Source organism: Pleurodeles waltl, chromosome 12 (genome assembly GCF_031143425.1).
Source record: "Pleurodeles waltl isolate 20211129_DDA chromosome 12, aPleWal1.hap1.20221129, whole genome shotgun sequence".
Lineage (NCBI taxonomy): Eukaryota > Metazoa > Chordata > Amphibia > Caudata > Salamandridae > Pleurodeles > Pleurodeles waltl.
Genome location: NC_090451.1, coordinates 433,388,706 through 433,405,561, shown reverse-complemented (window position 1 = coordinate 433,405,561; position 16,856 = coordinate 433,388,706). Strand labels below are relative to the sequence as shown.

Genomic DNA, 16,856 nt, shown 5'->3' with positions numbered 1-16,856 from the left:
TGCAATACTTTGCAGGGCTCTATAGAAAACAAAACCGGTCACTCACTCATTCTCTGGGCAGAGGCAATTGACATAAGAAAGCCTGCTTTCCAGTAAAACATGTTGTAATGTAGCCTCATGGATCATCTCAAAAGGAAGGACCATCAATTTTGATGAACAAGATTCAACTCCCATGGATATGAAGGCCATCCGATTGGTGTGAAACCTTTGAGTCCTTCTAAAGAAATCATCAAGAGCAGGACATCTGAAAAAGGATATTTGATTAAGAGATTTTCTGTAGGCTGTAATCATCCCTATCTGAACCTTCATCATTAAAAACTGCAGCTTTGACACAGCTAAATACAGCAGATAAGAAATACCAATATCCTCTTGACAAGACATAGAATCCTGTCCATTATTCTGGCATCATAAACAACGGTTTCCATTTCGTGGAAAACACGCTGTTGCGGAATGGTGTTTTGTTGCTTTCAAAATGTCCATAAATGTCAAAGAGTGTTTCACATGACCATAGTGTCTGACTTCAGGAGCCACGCTGCAACGTTAAGTTAGGCTTGGGTGTTGAATTTACCCCTGAAGTCTGACCAGCAAATAGGGTCCGCAAGAGTCTCCAGGGCCGCTTGACAGACATCTGCAGAAGGTCCAGATACCACACTGCCTTGCCAGTCTGGGGCTATTAGAATATTTTTTTCTGTGGAAATTCTCCGTTACATTATTACTTAGGAGATTACAAGCATTACCGGAAGGGAATAGAGAAAACCTCTTGACCAGTTTATCAAAATGGCATTGCCCAGTAATACCAGTTAGAGTGGCCTGGATGTGAAGTCTCTGCATTTTCTGCTTGAAGCCACTGTAAAAAGGTCCACAGATTGTGTCCAATACTTGTTTAAGATGATGTAAGAGTTCGTAGTCCAGGTGACTTGTGATTTTCCTTCCAATGGTGATTGAGGAAGTCTCCTTTTTGATTTATTGCCGATAGAATGCGCATTACAGTGAACAAAAGACCATGAGGCCAGGGTCCAAGGTCAAATTGACTGCACTTCAATGGAAAGCATCATTGACCTTGTGACTCCCCCGATATCAGCTTTGACCTTGTACCTCCCTGCTTGTTTATGCAGTGCATAGTGACAGTCAGCATCAGGATTATTGATCCTCTCTGTAGGGACAAGAGGAAAGCTTTACAGCTAGATGAACCGCTCTCAGCTCCAACTGGTTTATGTAGTATATCTTCTCCAGTTCTGACCATCATCCATGAGCTGATAGATGGTCCAAACGAACACCTCACTCATGGCAGAGATACAGTTCCAATAATCATTTGTAAAGGTATCTCTTTTAAGAAACAAACTCCTTGCAGTAGATTCCGACTGTTGCACCACCATGCTTGAGTGTTTTGTGACTGTGATTAGTAACAATTTGCCTTCCAAATTGTTCTTCTGACAACATTGGCCCTCTAGGATTTGCCTGAGAGGTCTTGTGTGCAACCTTGCAATTGGGGCAATACAAATACAAGATGCCATGAAATCTAGATGAAAGAAGATTTATTTTGCAGCTGGGTTGACCATGTTTCCCCACAGAAGGCACTTGTCCCCAAATAGATGACACTCTCTCTCCTCCAAAGGAAAAGTTTGCTTTTCTAGTGTTTATCATAGCTTCCAGTTGGTCAATTATTGAGCTGAACTGGAAGATGATTACTTAAAGTTTTTTTTTTTAGTATTTAATCTTTATTGGTACATTAGCATAAAACACATTTACTTTGCAAACGTAATAGTAACAATGCAGATAAATGCCCACACCTCCTTCTCGCTTTACCCATCAGTGCTCAACTTAGTTCACATAAAAAAGGTAAGTCACTTGGAGATCACTAAAGAATGAGTATGTTTCCATATAGACAAACGGGCATAGAATACACATCGTAAAGGACATGGGTGTCCAAAATAGCAGAAGAGTTCAGTGTGCATAAGGTCTAGATTCCTGATATTGTCTGCCTTCACAGTGGTACCCCAACATATCAACAATCTACAGTGGCCTGATGTGTGGCGGATCCAACAAATCAGCCTGATTACTGAAAGTTGATATGTAGACCTAACTTTCAAAGAAGATCGCACATCGCAAGAAAACCTTCTTTACCTTTCCACTGACTGACTGTTGGCTTTTTAGCAGCTATCCAGGAAGGGATGGATGAAAACTCCCTTCTTCCTTAAATGTACTGCTAGGACTGTCATGCTTTTCAGCAACGTGTGAGGAGCTCATTTCAGATCAAATGTCAGCATTGTGTATAGACAGTGGTTGTCTCCTACCACAATTCTTAAGTATTTTCTTTGTTGAGGCACCATTGGTGTGTGAAAATATGTACCTTGATTATCTATTTCACAAATCCAATCATTGCATCTTGGATGTGGAATAAGTTGATGTAAGGCAAGCATTCTGAATTTCCCTTTCACGATGAACATGTTTTCAGCCCTTTCTCTGGAAAATGAAAATAAAAGGCATAACGTCCTTGGTCTTTCTGTCAGTATGGTACCAGCAGTACTGTTTGCTTTGACATTACAAATGACATTTCATTCCTAATCACTGTAAGGTGGTGCTTTCATGATAGGTTTGGAGGTATGGGCAGTGGAATGTTCTTGAAACGGACAGTATCGTATCTATGAGATACAATATTTAGCACCAATTTGTTTTTTTGACTGTGGTCCACTCTACCAAATATAAAGATACCACTCCCCCCCCCCCCCATCTGCACTGGGGAACAGAATAGGGGCGTATATTAGAGTCTCATTGATTGCCCTTGAAGAATGTCTCCTTTAGGGAGTTGCTTGTTTTGGGGTCATCTTAGATATATAAGCCCTTCTCAGATATGGTTATCTTTGGCCCTGCAAATATTGCTGTTGTTGCGAACGGTATGGCCAGCAAGTGGGCCAAACCCAACACTTAATATGATCTGTGGCCTGAAATTACTTTAAGAATTTATTTTCCTCCTCCAACCTTACTGCCTTTAGGGTTACTGCTTTTTTTTCTCCATCTTGAACATTTGGCATTGTTTTTTTTTTTTAAGGGAAAGTTCATTACCTATGAACTGTGCCTCTGTCTTCAAGACAATGCCACGAAACCAAGAAAAACACCTGATTCAAAGTTCATAACAACAGCCAGTGACTGCCAACTCTGTTGAATCTACAACTGCACTTAGCATCTGGTTGGCAACCAGGGAACTTTCATTCAGGTTCTGTACAAAATATTACTGTGTGTTGCAAGTCATTAATGAACGATCTTACATGGTCCAAGAAGTCTCAATGGAATCTCCCCGGATAGCAGTGGCACTTGCATTTTTCAGGTGACTTGCAGATGTCCCACAAACCATTCTGCCTCACAGATACAACTGTTTGCTTTCTCTCTATATAAGTTTGCGGTGGTCTGTGGTGTTGAGGCAGGGCTTCATCTGACTGACATCACAATTATTGAGTCTGATTTAGGATTAGACTTCAAGAAGTTAGGATCCTACTGAGAATCTCCGTACTTTTTAAGAACGTGAGGTGCCACTGCCTACAGAATACCAGGAGCTAGGCATTTTTCTCTACAATGTCTACTAAACCTCGGCCTAAAGGGAGGGGAGATTTTGGCGTTGCCCTTGCTTGTAAAGTCTTTAGAATAACTGGACTCCAAATGGCATATGCAACTGGGTAGCTCCTCAGGCCAACGTCTTGGAGAATATGTTGATGTCATCTATAGAGGAGACACAAAAAAGCCATTGACAAGGAGGGTATATAAGAGGAACTTTCACCATTTAGATCTGAACAGGGGCCTAAAGGCCTTCACGGCAGTGGATATGGATGTGGACGTGTCAGAGAGGTCTTGCAACTGATTCTGGTGCAAGTTGCCTTTTCTTGAGAGATGGCGAAATTGAACATATGAAGATCCTCAGGGTGAAGTTCTTTGAGGAGGAAGTCAAAAAAGGTGAGAATAGCCTTAAGATTGCAGACATCTCATTGAGACTACTGAGAGGGTGATAGTGTCTGTGTCATCATCTTACGAATCAACGTAGATGAAGAGGGTGATATCCAACTGGGATTCTTCAAGCGATGAGGGATTTTTTTCGACATCAACCGGCAAGACCACTTTGATGGTGATGGGTCTTGCCTCAGAGGAGTGGCCTCTTTGGTGTCATGACAGTGAACTGGTTTAGGACAGTGAGTAGGTCAGTGATAATGGTCTTGACATTGTTAACTTTGAGGTGGATCTTGAGTGATGTGGAGAGAGATGCGGTCGGTGGTTATCCTAATTTCTCTGCCACCTCTACTTGGATCGCCTCCTGCAAGAGTTTTTTTTCCAGATCAGTCTTCTCAGAGGGTGCTTTGGAGGAGGTTTCTCCAGTCTTTTTCTTTTTTCTCTCCACTTATAATGTGAAGTAGAGTCTTATTTGTTGCCAGTCTTTCAATGTCTTTTTGAGATTTTATTGGCAAATGACCTTCCTTCACTTAATGTGGAGCTGGGGGACATAACCCGCAGACCTTGGGTGGGTGATAGACCACCTTCCGCCAACAGGTGGGACACTTCTCAAAGAGAGAAGGCTTTCTGACTGAAAAAATATGTCAAACACTGGCAAAAACACTTCAGTCAGTAGTGAGGCTTAAAAGAAAATGAAACCGAAATATCAGGAAATAACGGAAAGAGCTATAAAGAAAAATAGAGGTGTGAAAGTTCATGTGTTCTGAGATACTATTCACAAAAGCAGTAAAATAAGCACAGACTGTGTGAGACAACTGCCAGTACAGTGCATCATCTGTAAGTAATCTCCAGGAATCTCAAGGAGACAGGATAACTTTTTCTCAGCTTTAATGTAGGCCTTTCAAGTTGCATTTTTCCTTCATATTACACAGTTGCAACGCCTTGTGCAACGTGGATGCCACAATGCAGACTTTGTGTTTGCATTCAATGGAAAAGAGTTTAAGACTATCAAACTATCAATGAAGATCTTACAATGTAGAACCAGCATACCTGTAGCGGAAGAGGTGATGGACTTTGCTGCTGCAATGCCACCAGAACACCCATAAATATCAGGGAAGATTGCAACATACAATAGTATTGTCCTAGTTTTACTCCTTACCATAAGTCATGTAGGATCCAATCCTTGACCCCCCCTACTTTAAATAAATTGTAGGGAACAAGCTACCAAATTTCTAGGCAAGAGGAGTTCGGAGTTGCTCAACATCATTGGACAAGGTAGCATTGGCACTAAGAGGTCTGAAAAAGTCAACACTAATGCTACATGTGCAAAAACAACAAATGACTGTCCTTCCTGCTGCCACTGGCTATGGTAAACCCAGACCCCTTGCTGCAGACTGATAACAACAACAGAACTGTTATTCCATAATTCTTTTTAATCTGCTCCAGTTGCTCACATTTACTGGAATGTTTAGTGTGCATGATTCAAAACAAATGCTCTTTCACGTTTATCTTTTTCACATGACTACCCTATTATTTTTTTAAGTACTGTACATGTGGTGCTTTCTGGAAACGGTCATAAAAATACTTTATTAAACTGGACAGCTTATTCATATACAAGGTACAAGCCTCGAATGAAGGCATAACGGCCTGATCGGTAAGTGCTTTATAATGTAAAAGCTTTCAAAGCCCCAACGTAGATCATAAACAGGGGTGCTTTACTACACTCAGTATTCAATTATAGTTTCATCCCAGACCATCAAGCAAATGTTTTTTCAATCTATCGACAGCTCTCAACATGTAGAGATAGTACCTCTAGGTCGCCATAGTAAATGTATACTGCACTGTGCTAATGTCATAAGTAATTCTGTGTCAGGATATGGAGTTTCAGATTATGAAATGTTTTTAATTAATTCACTACACAGTATCCTTAAACATAACCACACTGAAAAACTACACTGCCCATAAACCATTGGGCAAATGACAGATTCGACCAGTCAACAGTCTAGGCACATTCCAAATGCATAGGTGATACTGAGAGCTTCCTCTTTTGTTGCTGCTCAAAAACAAGTAAGTGCTAGTTCTACCCATGTGATTAGAGCATCCTAATTCTTTCGGGTCTGCAATTTCAGTGAGCCATCAAAAGGTAGATGGTTCCCCAGAGGGGGATCATCTGCTAGTGTGCTGACTTCAGACATTAGTCCAGTTAGTGAACCCTCTAATTCCCAGTTATGACTGCCCATGGGATGAAAACAGAGTACTCAATCTATTCCTTTCATGACCAGCTAATGATAATCTATCCAGAAATTAACTGTCACCTAAAGTGACGATGTTGCTCGGCTTCCTATCATGCAAAACAGTAATGGATATTAGAGGTATCGATTTCTTGGTAGCAATTTTACTCCAACTGAAGTCACATTCTGACTGCCGGGAGGGCCAAGTGTAATGTTTATTCTATCTCTTATCCAATCTTTTCAGAAAAAGTTGTTTGTGGTCATTTGACGCAATGAGTGTGACTTGCGATCTAGAAGAAGCAAACAAATTTTGATTTCTGTTGGGAAACCTTTTCATCCAGTATTGTCATCCACGTTGGACAATGGGGTCAGATGGGTAATGCAAGAAGCAGGTACTGAATACTCAAGATTTGGTAATCCTTCAACCACAGGAGCTATGTCTTCTAAGGCCTTCCTGGTGGGTAGCAGCCTTGAAGATACCATGAAGGTAGAGAACTGGTCCACAGAGTTGATCTTTCAGAAAAGTTTTTTCAAGCATATTAAGATTGTAGGCTCTTCTGTGGTGAGAAAGCTTTGAAGTTACATTTGAGAGCATCTCTGTCCTGACAATGTAAAATTGCATACCTATTGTTAAAACAAGTTAAGATTGTATTAAGGGCAAGGATGTATTAAGGCAAAGGGATGAAGATTATACCACCCATCAGTGATCACAGGGCCAATGTAAGAAGTTGACAGGTAGTACAGACACCCGTTTTTGACACCTGGTTTTAACACGATTAATGTTGTGGTTATGATGTATTTGTTCTAGAGAATGTTTGCATCAACTGTGTGTTAAAGCTGAGTCCTATACATTGTTTGTAATATGCTGTACAAAATTGAAACAACATACCTGTCCACTGAAGATGTAATCCAGTATCTCTTTCATAATAGCAAACGAAATACCTTCCAATTCGATCCTGTAGATTGATCCATCATCTTTTGGAGGATTATAGTTTAATTTTGTTCTGAAAGAAAACAGCAATATTTACAAATATTTAAAGGATGGTTTTGTAGAACAGAGTATACGTAAACAATGTGGAATGCCATTTGAAAATAATCGCTTATACTCAAAATACACTCTGCATTAAGCTAACAATTTTTGAAAAGTCAAGGAAATTTGATTTACACCACCAAAAACTTGCAATCCTTAAGCAGGAATCAGTGTTTTGTTTTGTTTTTTTGTTTTTAAACAACGTGCTTTTAGATTCCATATACTTTCACATCGCTTTGTAACTATTGACAGGCGGGAGGGTGCTTTCAAAACAGGGTTTGAAGCTGTAGCTAATATGAAGTAGATATACTGTTCATACAACAAAAACCTAGCAGATAAAAAAACAAATTGCTGCACAAGAGAGGGTTCACATTAACGTACCGGGGCATGCCAAGTTGGTCTGTTTAGTAATCCGGAAGACCAAACTAAAACAGCAGTGACACAATCCAGTTGAACTGGGGGCATAGGCAGCGGTCAGTAAACAGAGGTGAAGTGGACAGTAGTGTGACTAAATGGTACCAAGAACCAGAGAAAATAACATTTTACCACAGCTCTGATACATACAATAGGTCAATAAAATGGTACTCTCTAGCGCACAGTCCTTGATTTCTCTATAGATCCACAGTATACAAAAAGTAGAGCGAACATTTAATAACTACACTGTTTTCTCACCTTGGGCAAAGCTGTCCTTAGTCAAAGACACAGAAGCTAAACAGTTAGCCTTGTGATTCACTATGATTTATTAAAGGCTGCAGAATAACCACTGAGTTAGCAAATAACTCACTTCTTGTCTCATTCTCTACATAGAGGGATGCTGTGCCATTTATTTCCACTTTTCTATCCGCATGCAAATACTAACACTCAAGCCCAGAAGGCCAAAGAATACAGTGCAAATAAAACACTTTATCGGGGTGATATTGGCTTTGGTGTGGCATTTTAGTAAGAAAAATGTGTAGGCTTCTTAAGTCAAATGTCATTCACATCATAAAAAATATATATATCTATTGCTTCAAACATCCTGAAGGTAACGGTCGTTAGCTTGCACTACATTTCAAGTTCCAAGAGTTTTTGAAGCTTTGCTGTTGAGTTCTTTGCATTACGTCCTTTAGAATCTTTGCTGCAGAGGCTTTTCCAGCTCCAGTGCTGAGCCCTGTTTTTGATGTTTGGGGCACTTTGAGAGCAAACTTTCAGAACTTTTCTTCCACAAAAGGTCTCCAGGACAAATTTGGGTCTTTTGTCTCACATTTTGGGGAATCTAATAGTACCCAAGGTTTGTGGATTTCCCTGGAAGGAAATTAGAAAATAGCCAAAATACAACAAACTGGTGTGTTTTTTTTGCTGGAAAAAGTGCTGTGCAAGCAAATATACTTTTATTTTCCTTAAAAATTACATCAACAATAGGGTTGATGGGTTAACATCACCGCCTTCACAGCTTTCAGGAACAAGCAAAGTTGTAAATGAAAATCAATTTTTGTTACCATTGCTTTTGCATTTTTCTAACCAGTTATCAATGTCTCCTATATTTTGCTGTTTCAACCTACTGTTGCAGTGGAAAAGGGTGCAACACCTAAAAGGTGAGCCCAGAACATTATAAATTTCTGAAATCTAGGCAAAATTCCAAACTCAGCAAGGAGTAATTTATATAAAATTGCTCATGGTTTTCCAAAAGAAATGAATCTTTGAAACAAATGACAAGTAGATTAAATACCAATTCGTGACATTTTCATCTGTATTTGTTTGTAGATTTACAAAAGTAACATACTGTTACGTCTGTCAGATCCTTGAGGTTGCAGTTATATATCAAGTTTGTTGGGTTGTTACAAAAACCACAATACCCAGAGTCACCAACTGAGGTGCAGCCTGCAATGATTTTTCTTACTGTACTGCCCATGCAGCAATTCATATTGTAAAATCCAATGAATGAAAAATGAGTATGAAGGAAGCCTATGTATTATTAAATATGCAGAAGATATTGAGTTTAGAAATGGTGGATATTTATACATTACTCAATATTTGGGGTTAATCATACTATCATACGATTGAGGATATTTTGCAAAATGTGTTCTTTACAGAACATTGGCTTACATTTGTAAGGTTCCATTTGAGAGAACTTCAATTGGTAGCAACAAATGTCCTACTATTCTGTGCTCCCACACTTCTTTTAATAGAAGCAGAACCACAAGTGTGTTGATGAACATAGCGCCCATGACTCGAGAATCCCCAAATGCGGCACGGAGACATCAAATTTCTAGCATGATAAATTACCTTTTTTGGCACTGTGGGTAGCAGTGGAATTTCCACCCAGGCTCTGTCCCCAACCAGAGAAGCCACCTAAACCCACATATTTCTGAAAACTAGACACCCAGGGAAATCCAGGGTGGTGGGACACGAGTAGATCCCACCACGTTTATGTACCCAAATTGACCTTCGTCTATAAACACACACACTTTTGTCACATTTCTGTGAAGGAAAGATCCAGAATCTGCAGAAAACCACAAAATTCCTACCATTGAGAGTTTGAAACATGTCTAATAAAAACAGTACCCACTTAACTGTCTGGGCCAAGTGCCAGCAACAGAAACAGATCAAACCAAGGGCCATGCTCAGTCTCTCAGTCCACTAATATCTACCTAATGGATCTAATAGAACCTAATATCCGTCCCCAAGGGTCTTCTCTCTCCAGGCCGAAAGCCATGGCGTTTTGCCATACACAGTTATCGCTTCCCACAGGGCAAAGCACAACTGCAGGTTCATGTGTCCACTTACATACATGACAATAAAGGCACTGTCCCCTCCCAGAGGGTTTTATGGGCAGCTGCAAAAGCGACCCTTCGTGGGTAAATGATGCGGGATGCGGCACAGGCCAATAAGGACAGAAGAGCCTGTCAGGCGGAACTGGAGAGCCACATTACATATCCCACCCAACAATACACTGCCAACCCGTCTACCCTTGCCCGCCAGCACCTGGAGCAGGCTCGAATGGCCCTCAATGAACTTTACACATTCCAGGCCAAATATGTGTTGCAACGCCTGCAAGAAAGACACTACAAACAAAGGGAAAAGGCTGGTCAGTTTTTAGCTGCTCAACTTCGCCAGAAAGCGGCTACCCAGGCCATCCCTGCCATTGCCTCCACCAATGGGGGAAATACTCACCTGCCTGCAGGAAATTGTCAACAAGTTTGCAGCTTTTTATCAGCTTCTATACACCCCAGAAACGGTGGCCAGTCCTACCCATGTGGAGGCCTTCTTGGAAAGCACTAGTCTCCCATGTCAATCGGCTGAGGGTCAAGCCCTGCTGAACAGAGAGATCAGTAGGATTGAAATGGTACAAGCCATCGCTAACTTCCCTTATCATAAGTCACCGGGCGAGGACGGATTTCCTGCAGAATTCTATAAATGGGTCAGGGAAGAAGTAACAGATTCCAGATACGAGGCACTCAGAGAGGCCTGCTGCGAGGGCTCACTGGACGCAATTTCCAACAGGGAAATGACTGCGGTTATACCTGAACCCGGACGAGAACCCCTTCTTTGTGGCAGCTACCCACCGATCTCCCCCCTGAATGAAGATATCAAAATACTGGCCAGCGTCTTAGCAGCCCGTTTGCGCAAAGTTATCCCATCACATACAAGTGGGATTTGTAACAGGATGCACCTCTAGGAACCACCTACGCACTCTCTCCCACTCCCTGTGGGAAGCCAGAAATCTGCCGGACGAAGCCTTGGCCTTATCCCTGGATGCTGAAAAAGCATTTGACCGCATCGAATGGGACTACTTGTTTGCGACCCTGCAAGAATTTGGACTGGGTGACCAATTCAATGCCAAAGTCCGTCTGCTGTACGATTGTCCCATGGCGCAAGTCAACCACGGGGCTGGGGGCGGGGGGGAAGAGAGGGGAGAGGGGTCTCCAAACTCTACCTATAGGCAGATGACATCCTACTCACCCTAGCAGACTTAGGCCATTCCCTACCGGCCTTACTGGAGATCTTAAACAGGTTTGCAACCCTATCCGGGTACCGGGTGAACTGGGACAAGAGCAAGGCGCTGCCCCTTTCGCTTGGACACCGACACGCCTCAAATACCAAGGGATACTCATTAACCAAGGATTAGAACATATGTGGCAGATAACCTGGGCACTCTCATCGCCTGCATGAAAATGGACTTCGAAAGATGGTCCCATTTGGGCCTCTCCATGTGGGGCAGGGTACAGGCAGTAACGATGGTCACGTTACTGTGCTTTACATATGTGCTAGAAATGTTACCCCTTCAAGCACCCCTCTCAACCTTGAGATAGATAGATGCAGCGATCAGAGCCTTCGTGTGGGGATCCACCCACCCTCGTTTAGCGCCAGCGAAACTTATGGCATGCCACTCTTGCAGAGGCATAGGGCTTCCTTCGGTGGAACATTACGCCCTTGCTCTCCACCTGTACCAGTTAGCATACATGCTCCACAGAGTTGCAGATCCACCACAATGGGTAAAAACAGAAATACTGCTACTCTCCCACTGAGGTGGCCTTAGTGGCTTATACAGCACCGGCCCTCCTCAAACCTGCCCTGCCCACCAGATACTGAAGGCGATACATGCGGCCTGGCGTCGGGCGCACTGCCTTCTTGGAATACCTCCTTCTTTACATTCTCAGGCTCCTTTGTGAGGAAACAACAGTCTATGAGTTGGGGATGATACTCTTAACTGGGCACAATGGAGTGCGGCCAGCATTGACAGTCTGGACCAGCTTATTGATGATGGAGTACTTAAACCATTCGGGACCCTACAAGAGGAATACGGTCTCCATCCTTGCCAGGCGTGTCGTTCTCTGCAGCTTAAGCACTGCCTTCAACGAAGTATGGGAGCCACCCCTTGTGTCGTTCAGGCCTCACCTGTAGTGGCTTATCTTAAGACATGGGGACACTGCAAGGGTGTGATGGCAGGTCTATATGAGGTTCTTACACAGCATCTATATTTGCAGCCCCTCCGTGAAACACTACGCTCTAACTGGCAAACGCGCCTTCAGATGGAATATGCCACGGAAGACTAGTCAGAAATAATTAACGCTCTGGACAGAGACACCCGGGAAGCCTGCCTGAAGTTCTGTTTTTTTTAAATAATCCATGACTGGTACTGAACCCCTGTGAAATTATACAGGGTTGCATGCTCTGCACACTTAGAGCAATGGCCAGATGGCACAACCCATTGACTACTGCTGCTCTCTGCGCTCCCCTCTGCCTCGACTGCGCTATGACATACCCATCACCGGTCCCTCCCTCCTTGACCCCCAGCATCCAGACTGACAGGTAGACTGCTTAGTCCAATCACCGAACACCACCTCCAAGGAGTACTGTACGGTTGTCTTGGCAGGGGAGCACTCCCTAAAACTCTCCAGAATTCTTCGGTACAATGGAACCTTTGACTTCACTCATTAGATGTGCTGCACAGTCATACTAACCGAATGCTTCTAAGCCCCCCCCCCCAACAAGTGCCCCGTCATGACCTACCCCTCGTCCCCCCTTCTTCCTTCCCTATCTCCCACCTTTTTCTGTTTCGATAACAGACACTGACTTACTCTGTCATGTACAAACAAAGCAGTGGTGCAATATACTCTGTTTTATTCCTGTACTATTTTAGTACTATTCCATTTCTCTAAGAAAAAAATTACCAAAAAAAAAAAAAAAAAAAAAAAAAAAAACAGGGGCAATGCAAGATGATCCATTCTTGTGTGTGTTAGCTGAAATAGAGCAGCCAATTAGCATAGCAAGGAAGCGAGAAGACACCCACTCTGTTGGCATGTATGTTAAAACTATGCCTAAAAGAATGCAAGTTTCTTCTTGCTTGCCATGGAGATTGAGTAGACAGAAAGACTGCTGGAGCTTTAGAGATGATGCGATAAGCCCAAATAATAGATGCCCCGCACACACCCCATATTCTCTATTCTTTTCGTAAATAAATAAATACATTATTTATGTATCTCCCTGTTATCTAGTGGACTTTCTACACCTGCCCCCCACCCCCAGGGGGTATATTTATGGTAAACCTGAGAGTGCACCTATCGAGGGCAGAAAGACTGTTGTGTACAGAACTGGCGGCGGGAGGTAAGAACATGCCCAGTAGGCCACTTCCCTCCCAAACAGTAAATTAAATAATTCCCAGGGGGTCTAGTGGGGTTTCTGCCATTTCTGCAGGGGGAGAGACCCAGGGAAGGGGTTGGCAGAGAGAGCAGAGCAGGGTAAACTCGTCCTATCTGCAACAGGTGGGAAAAATACTGTTCTGCCTCGAGATAGGCGGAAGAATGGGCCAATGATAAGGGCAAGGGGAGGGGGGGGGGGGGAGGAGGGTCACTACACTAATAAATGTAGTGGGCTTTTTTACATCCTTTAAACATCTACTCAAAATCCTCTGTAAAAAAAAAATGCAGCAACTTACACAGAACTAGGCCAACTGCTTGATGCACTGTACTTAATTATGAAAAATGTAAGTACATCTAGTTCATTCCAAGCATGTAACATTTTCTTGAGTTACTTTTTTTCAACCCTATTTTTAGGTCCAACCTAAGACAGTGTATTCACTATTGCTTGTGAGGCATTTTGTTAGCTTACAGTGGGCTTAGACTCCAACCATTGTTTACCAATCATTGTTTACCACTAGTTGGTTTCATCGTCACTCTTATTTGCTTGCTTCTGATTTGTTAACGTGTGTGGGCTTCACATCCTCTTGTTCGATCCTCCGTGGAGTATGGCCCAAGTACTTTTGTCCTTCCACTGCTTTCATTTTGGGAACTGCTTTTTGCTGAAGCACTTTGAGAGAGTGCATAGGTTTGCAAGTGGTTTTCCCCCTTATGTGCCCCCCCTGCACTCTGAGTCTCCTGTTTGCTTCTCACCTGTAGGTTTCTGCCCCCCTCAAGCGCTTATGTTGCCCCCCACCCACTGTCCGTGTTGGTGCCTGCACCTTCTGCTGTCTGTATTGTTGTTTGCCCTCTCCAGCTGACAGTGTTATTTCTTGCACTCAAGCCTTTCTTGCGCTGTCCATGTTGTTGCTTGCCCAACCCCTGCTGTCCATGTTGTTCTTTACCTCAACCCACTAGCCATGTTGCTGATTGCCCCCACCTGCTGGCCATATTGCTGATTGTCTTATCCCACTGGCCATGTTTTTGCTTGCCCTCCCCCGACTGTTGCTGCTTGCCCCTCCTACTATCTATGCTGTTGCTTACTTCCTCCATTTGATTGCGTACCCCCTGCTTTCATTGTTTGTGTTGCCCCCACCGTAACAAAAGTGTAGGAGATCGTGAAAAAAAAATTAAAAAAAAATTAAAAAATACACCCCCCCTTTCAGCCGTGTAAGTCTCTCCCTCCATCACATTCCTTTCTCCCCACCTGCCTCCATTGTCATTGCTGTCTCCCACCTATCATAACTAAAACAGCTCTCTGGTGCAGACATCATTGTATCATAGCGCTTTTTTTCCAACACATCCTCCTTTTTGCACACTCTTTTACTCTTCCTCTATAACTCTAAGGTGCTAACTGCCCCGCCCTCCCGCCAGCATTAAAAAAAAGCAATATGACGCCACAAGCGCTGACCACATTATAGCATTTTTTTTTTTTTTTTTTTAATACTTTCATCTATGCTGCATTGTAGCTGCCCTGATGTACAGCATGGCTAAAAACACTGACAACGTCAATAGCTACAGTAGGCGATACATACTGACTTTACCAATGTGCGTCAGTTTTGAGAGCCGTGTTGTGTGTGTTCGATGAACAAGCAAATACATCGCTAAGGCCGACATGAACGAGGGGGGAAAAAGGGGATATATTAACATTCAAGTTCCACAGCACAGGGAGTTAGTAACTGCGTTTTTTTTTTTTTTAAGAAAGCAAATACCGCAACATAAAACAAGAAACAAGTTCGAATGTGCCTGTAGCGACGCGTAAACCGAGCACAACAACTAGGGGGGCTTAGGTCATTTTATCAGCATTTTCGTCTTGCGAATTTCTTTACTCACTTATCATACTGGAGCCCTTACAACCCATATGGCAAGGTCAAAGTGGTAAATTCGAAATACAGAGGTCTGCACAATTTTTTAATTGCAAAATAAGTGTGATTGTGGTGTCACGACATCGCCCTAAACAAAGGAGTTGCAGCGTCTCTCCACACCCTCCTGGTAATGTGCCAGCATTTTGGAGCCTCAAGCAGACGACTGAAGCACGTCCAAGAATACATTACTGAGGAGATGTCATGTAAAAAGTAAAAAGAGTTTAAATGAATAAGGGTTACTGTGGGGTGCAAACTCTGCTTCATCAGGACTGTAGAAAAGGAGACCTCATGCTCCTGACATCTTTCCAACGCTTTGAAGGCCATAACCAATGCACGGTAACGTATAAAATACAAGGGGAGACATCAACTGTAGGTATCAGTCTTGACAGAAATAACTTGATTTCATATTAAGCCCGGATTATTTTATAAAATGTAACTTCATGTAAGCGTTATGCGAGATCCGTTTAGGTTAATCTCGAAAGGAAATTAAACACAGTTTTCCCATTATGAGTGGGCAGACGTTCCTAACGAGGCGAGGAGTTACCGGCCACATAGCTAATTACATGTGGCGCATTATTTCCAAACGCAGTACATGCTCGATACCAGTGCTTGAAATGGAAAAATAGAAGTGCAGGTACTGTGCACCAGAGTACCTGCTTGTTTCTGAGAAGTGACGGTACTCTCCAATTAAAGGTATTACGTTTTCCTTGAAAAGTGCAGGTACTCTCCTTCTAAAAATAAAAAAAAGTGCCAGTACTCAGTACCGGACCCTTTAAAGTACTGTCGATAGCCCTGTATGTTAAAGGGAGGACAATCCCCCAGGTCATACCTAGAGGAGTTTGTCCCCGGCACGGCAATGAGATTAAGAGTTCACACGTGGACATCAGTATGTTTTGGTAAAATTATACCCTTTGTCATTTTTATCACTAACAGACTGCTTTGCACCAGGTCTCAACCATTCTCACTGTATCTATAACGGAAATGCGAGGGCCTGAGAGCTTAAGGTAAGTGTTTGTGTCACAATGTTCCTTCCGCTGGGGTGCAGATGCGACTGTGAGGGCCAATAGAGCCACCATTCCTTTCCATCTGGTGCCACTTAGCCTCCGAAGAGGCATCCGGGAGAGCATGCAGACCGGTGTAGATACAATGATACGACAACAGGGATTTTAAGAAGAAAATGGAGCGCTCACTACTGTATCACATTTAAAGTACCCAATGGACAGTGCTGCCCAAGGTTGTTCCCCTAAACAACCTTGAAATGGAAAGCCAAAAGGCTGTCCCTAACACAACATATCAACGGAAGCACCCAAGTCCTAAGATAATATTAATGAAAGCCAAAATCAAAGTCCATAGTTTCATTAGGAGTGTCCATCATCTTCTTTAATATTTTCCTTTTAGCAGCCACATCCAAGCCAACACGTGTTTCGTCTGGGTAAACATCTCCCCACAGACTTCCTCAGGGCTTCTCTTAACTGTTAATAATACATAGTATCTAATTAATCTAATATTCAAACTCTTAATACATCCGGAATATTAATAATTATCTTATTTCCTATACACCCGTGATACATGGTTATATTCTATATGGTGGAAATCTATTACATAGTGATGTTATTTTATCCAAATATTGGTGATT

At 42.6% G+C, this 16,856-nt stretch overlaps 1 protein-coding gene across 1 annotated transcript in view; it reads right to left on the bottom strand.

The window, feature by feature from the left end:
- GAN (gigaxonin) overlaps nt 1-16,856 on the bottom strand; it is a 241,000-nt gene that overhangs the window by 180,452 nt on the left and 43,692 nt on the right. Inside the window, exon 2 of the mRNA XM_069216942.1 lies at nt 7,057-7,171. Coding sequence (XP_069073043.1) covers nt 7,057-7,171 — 115 coding nt within the window. The remainder of the gene's footprint in view (nt 1-7,056; nt 7,172-16,856) is intronic.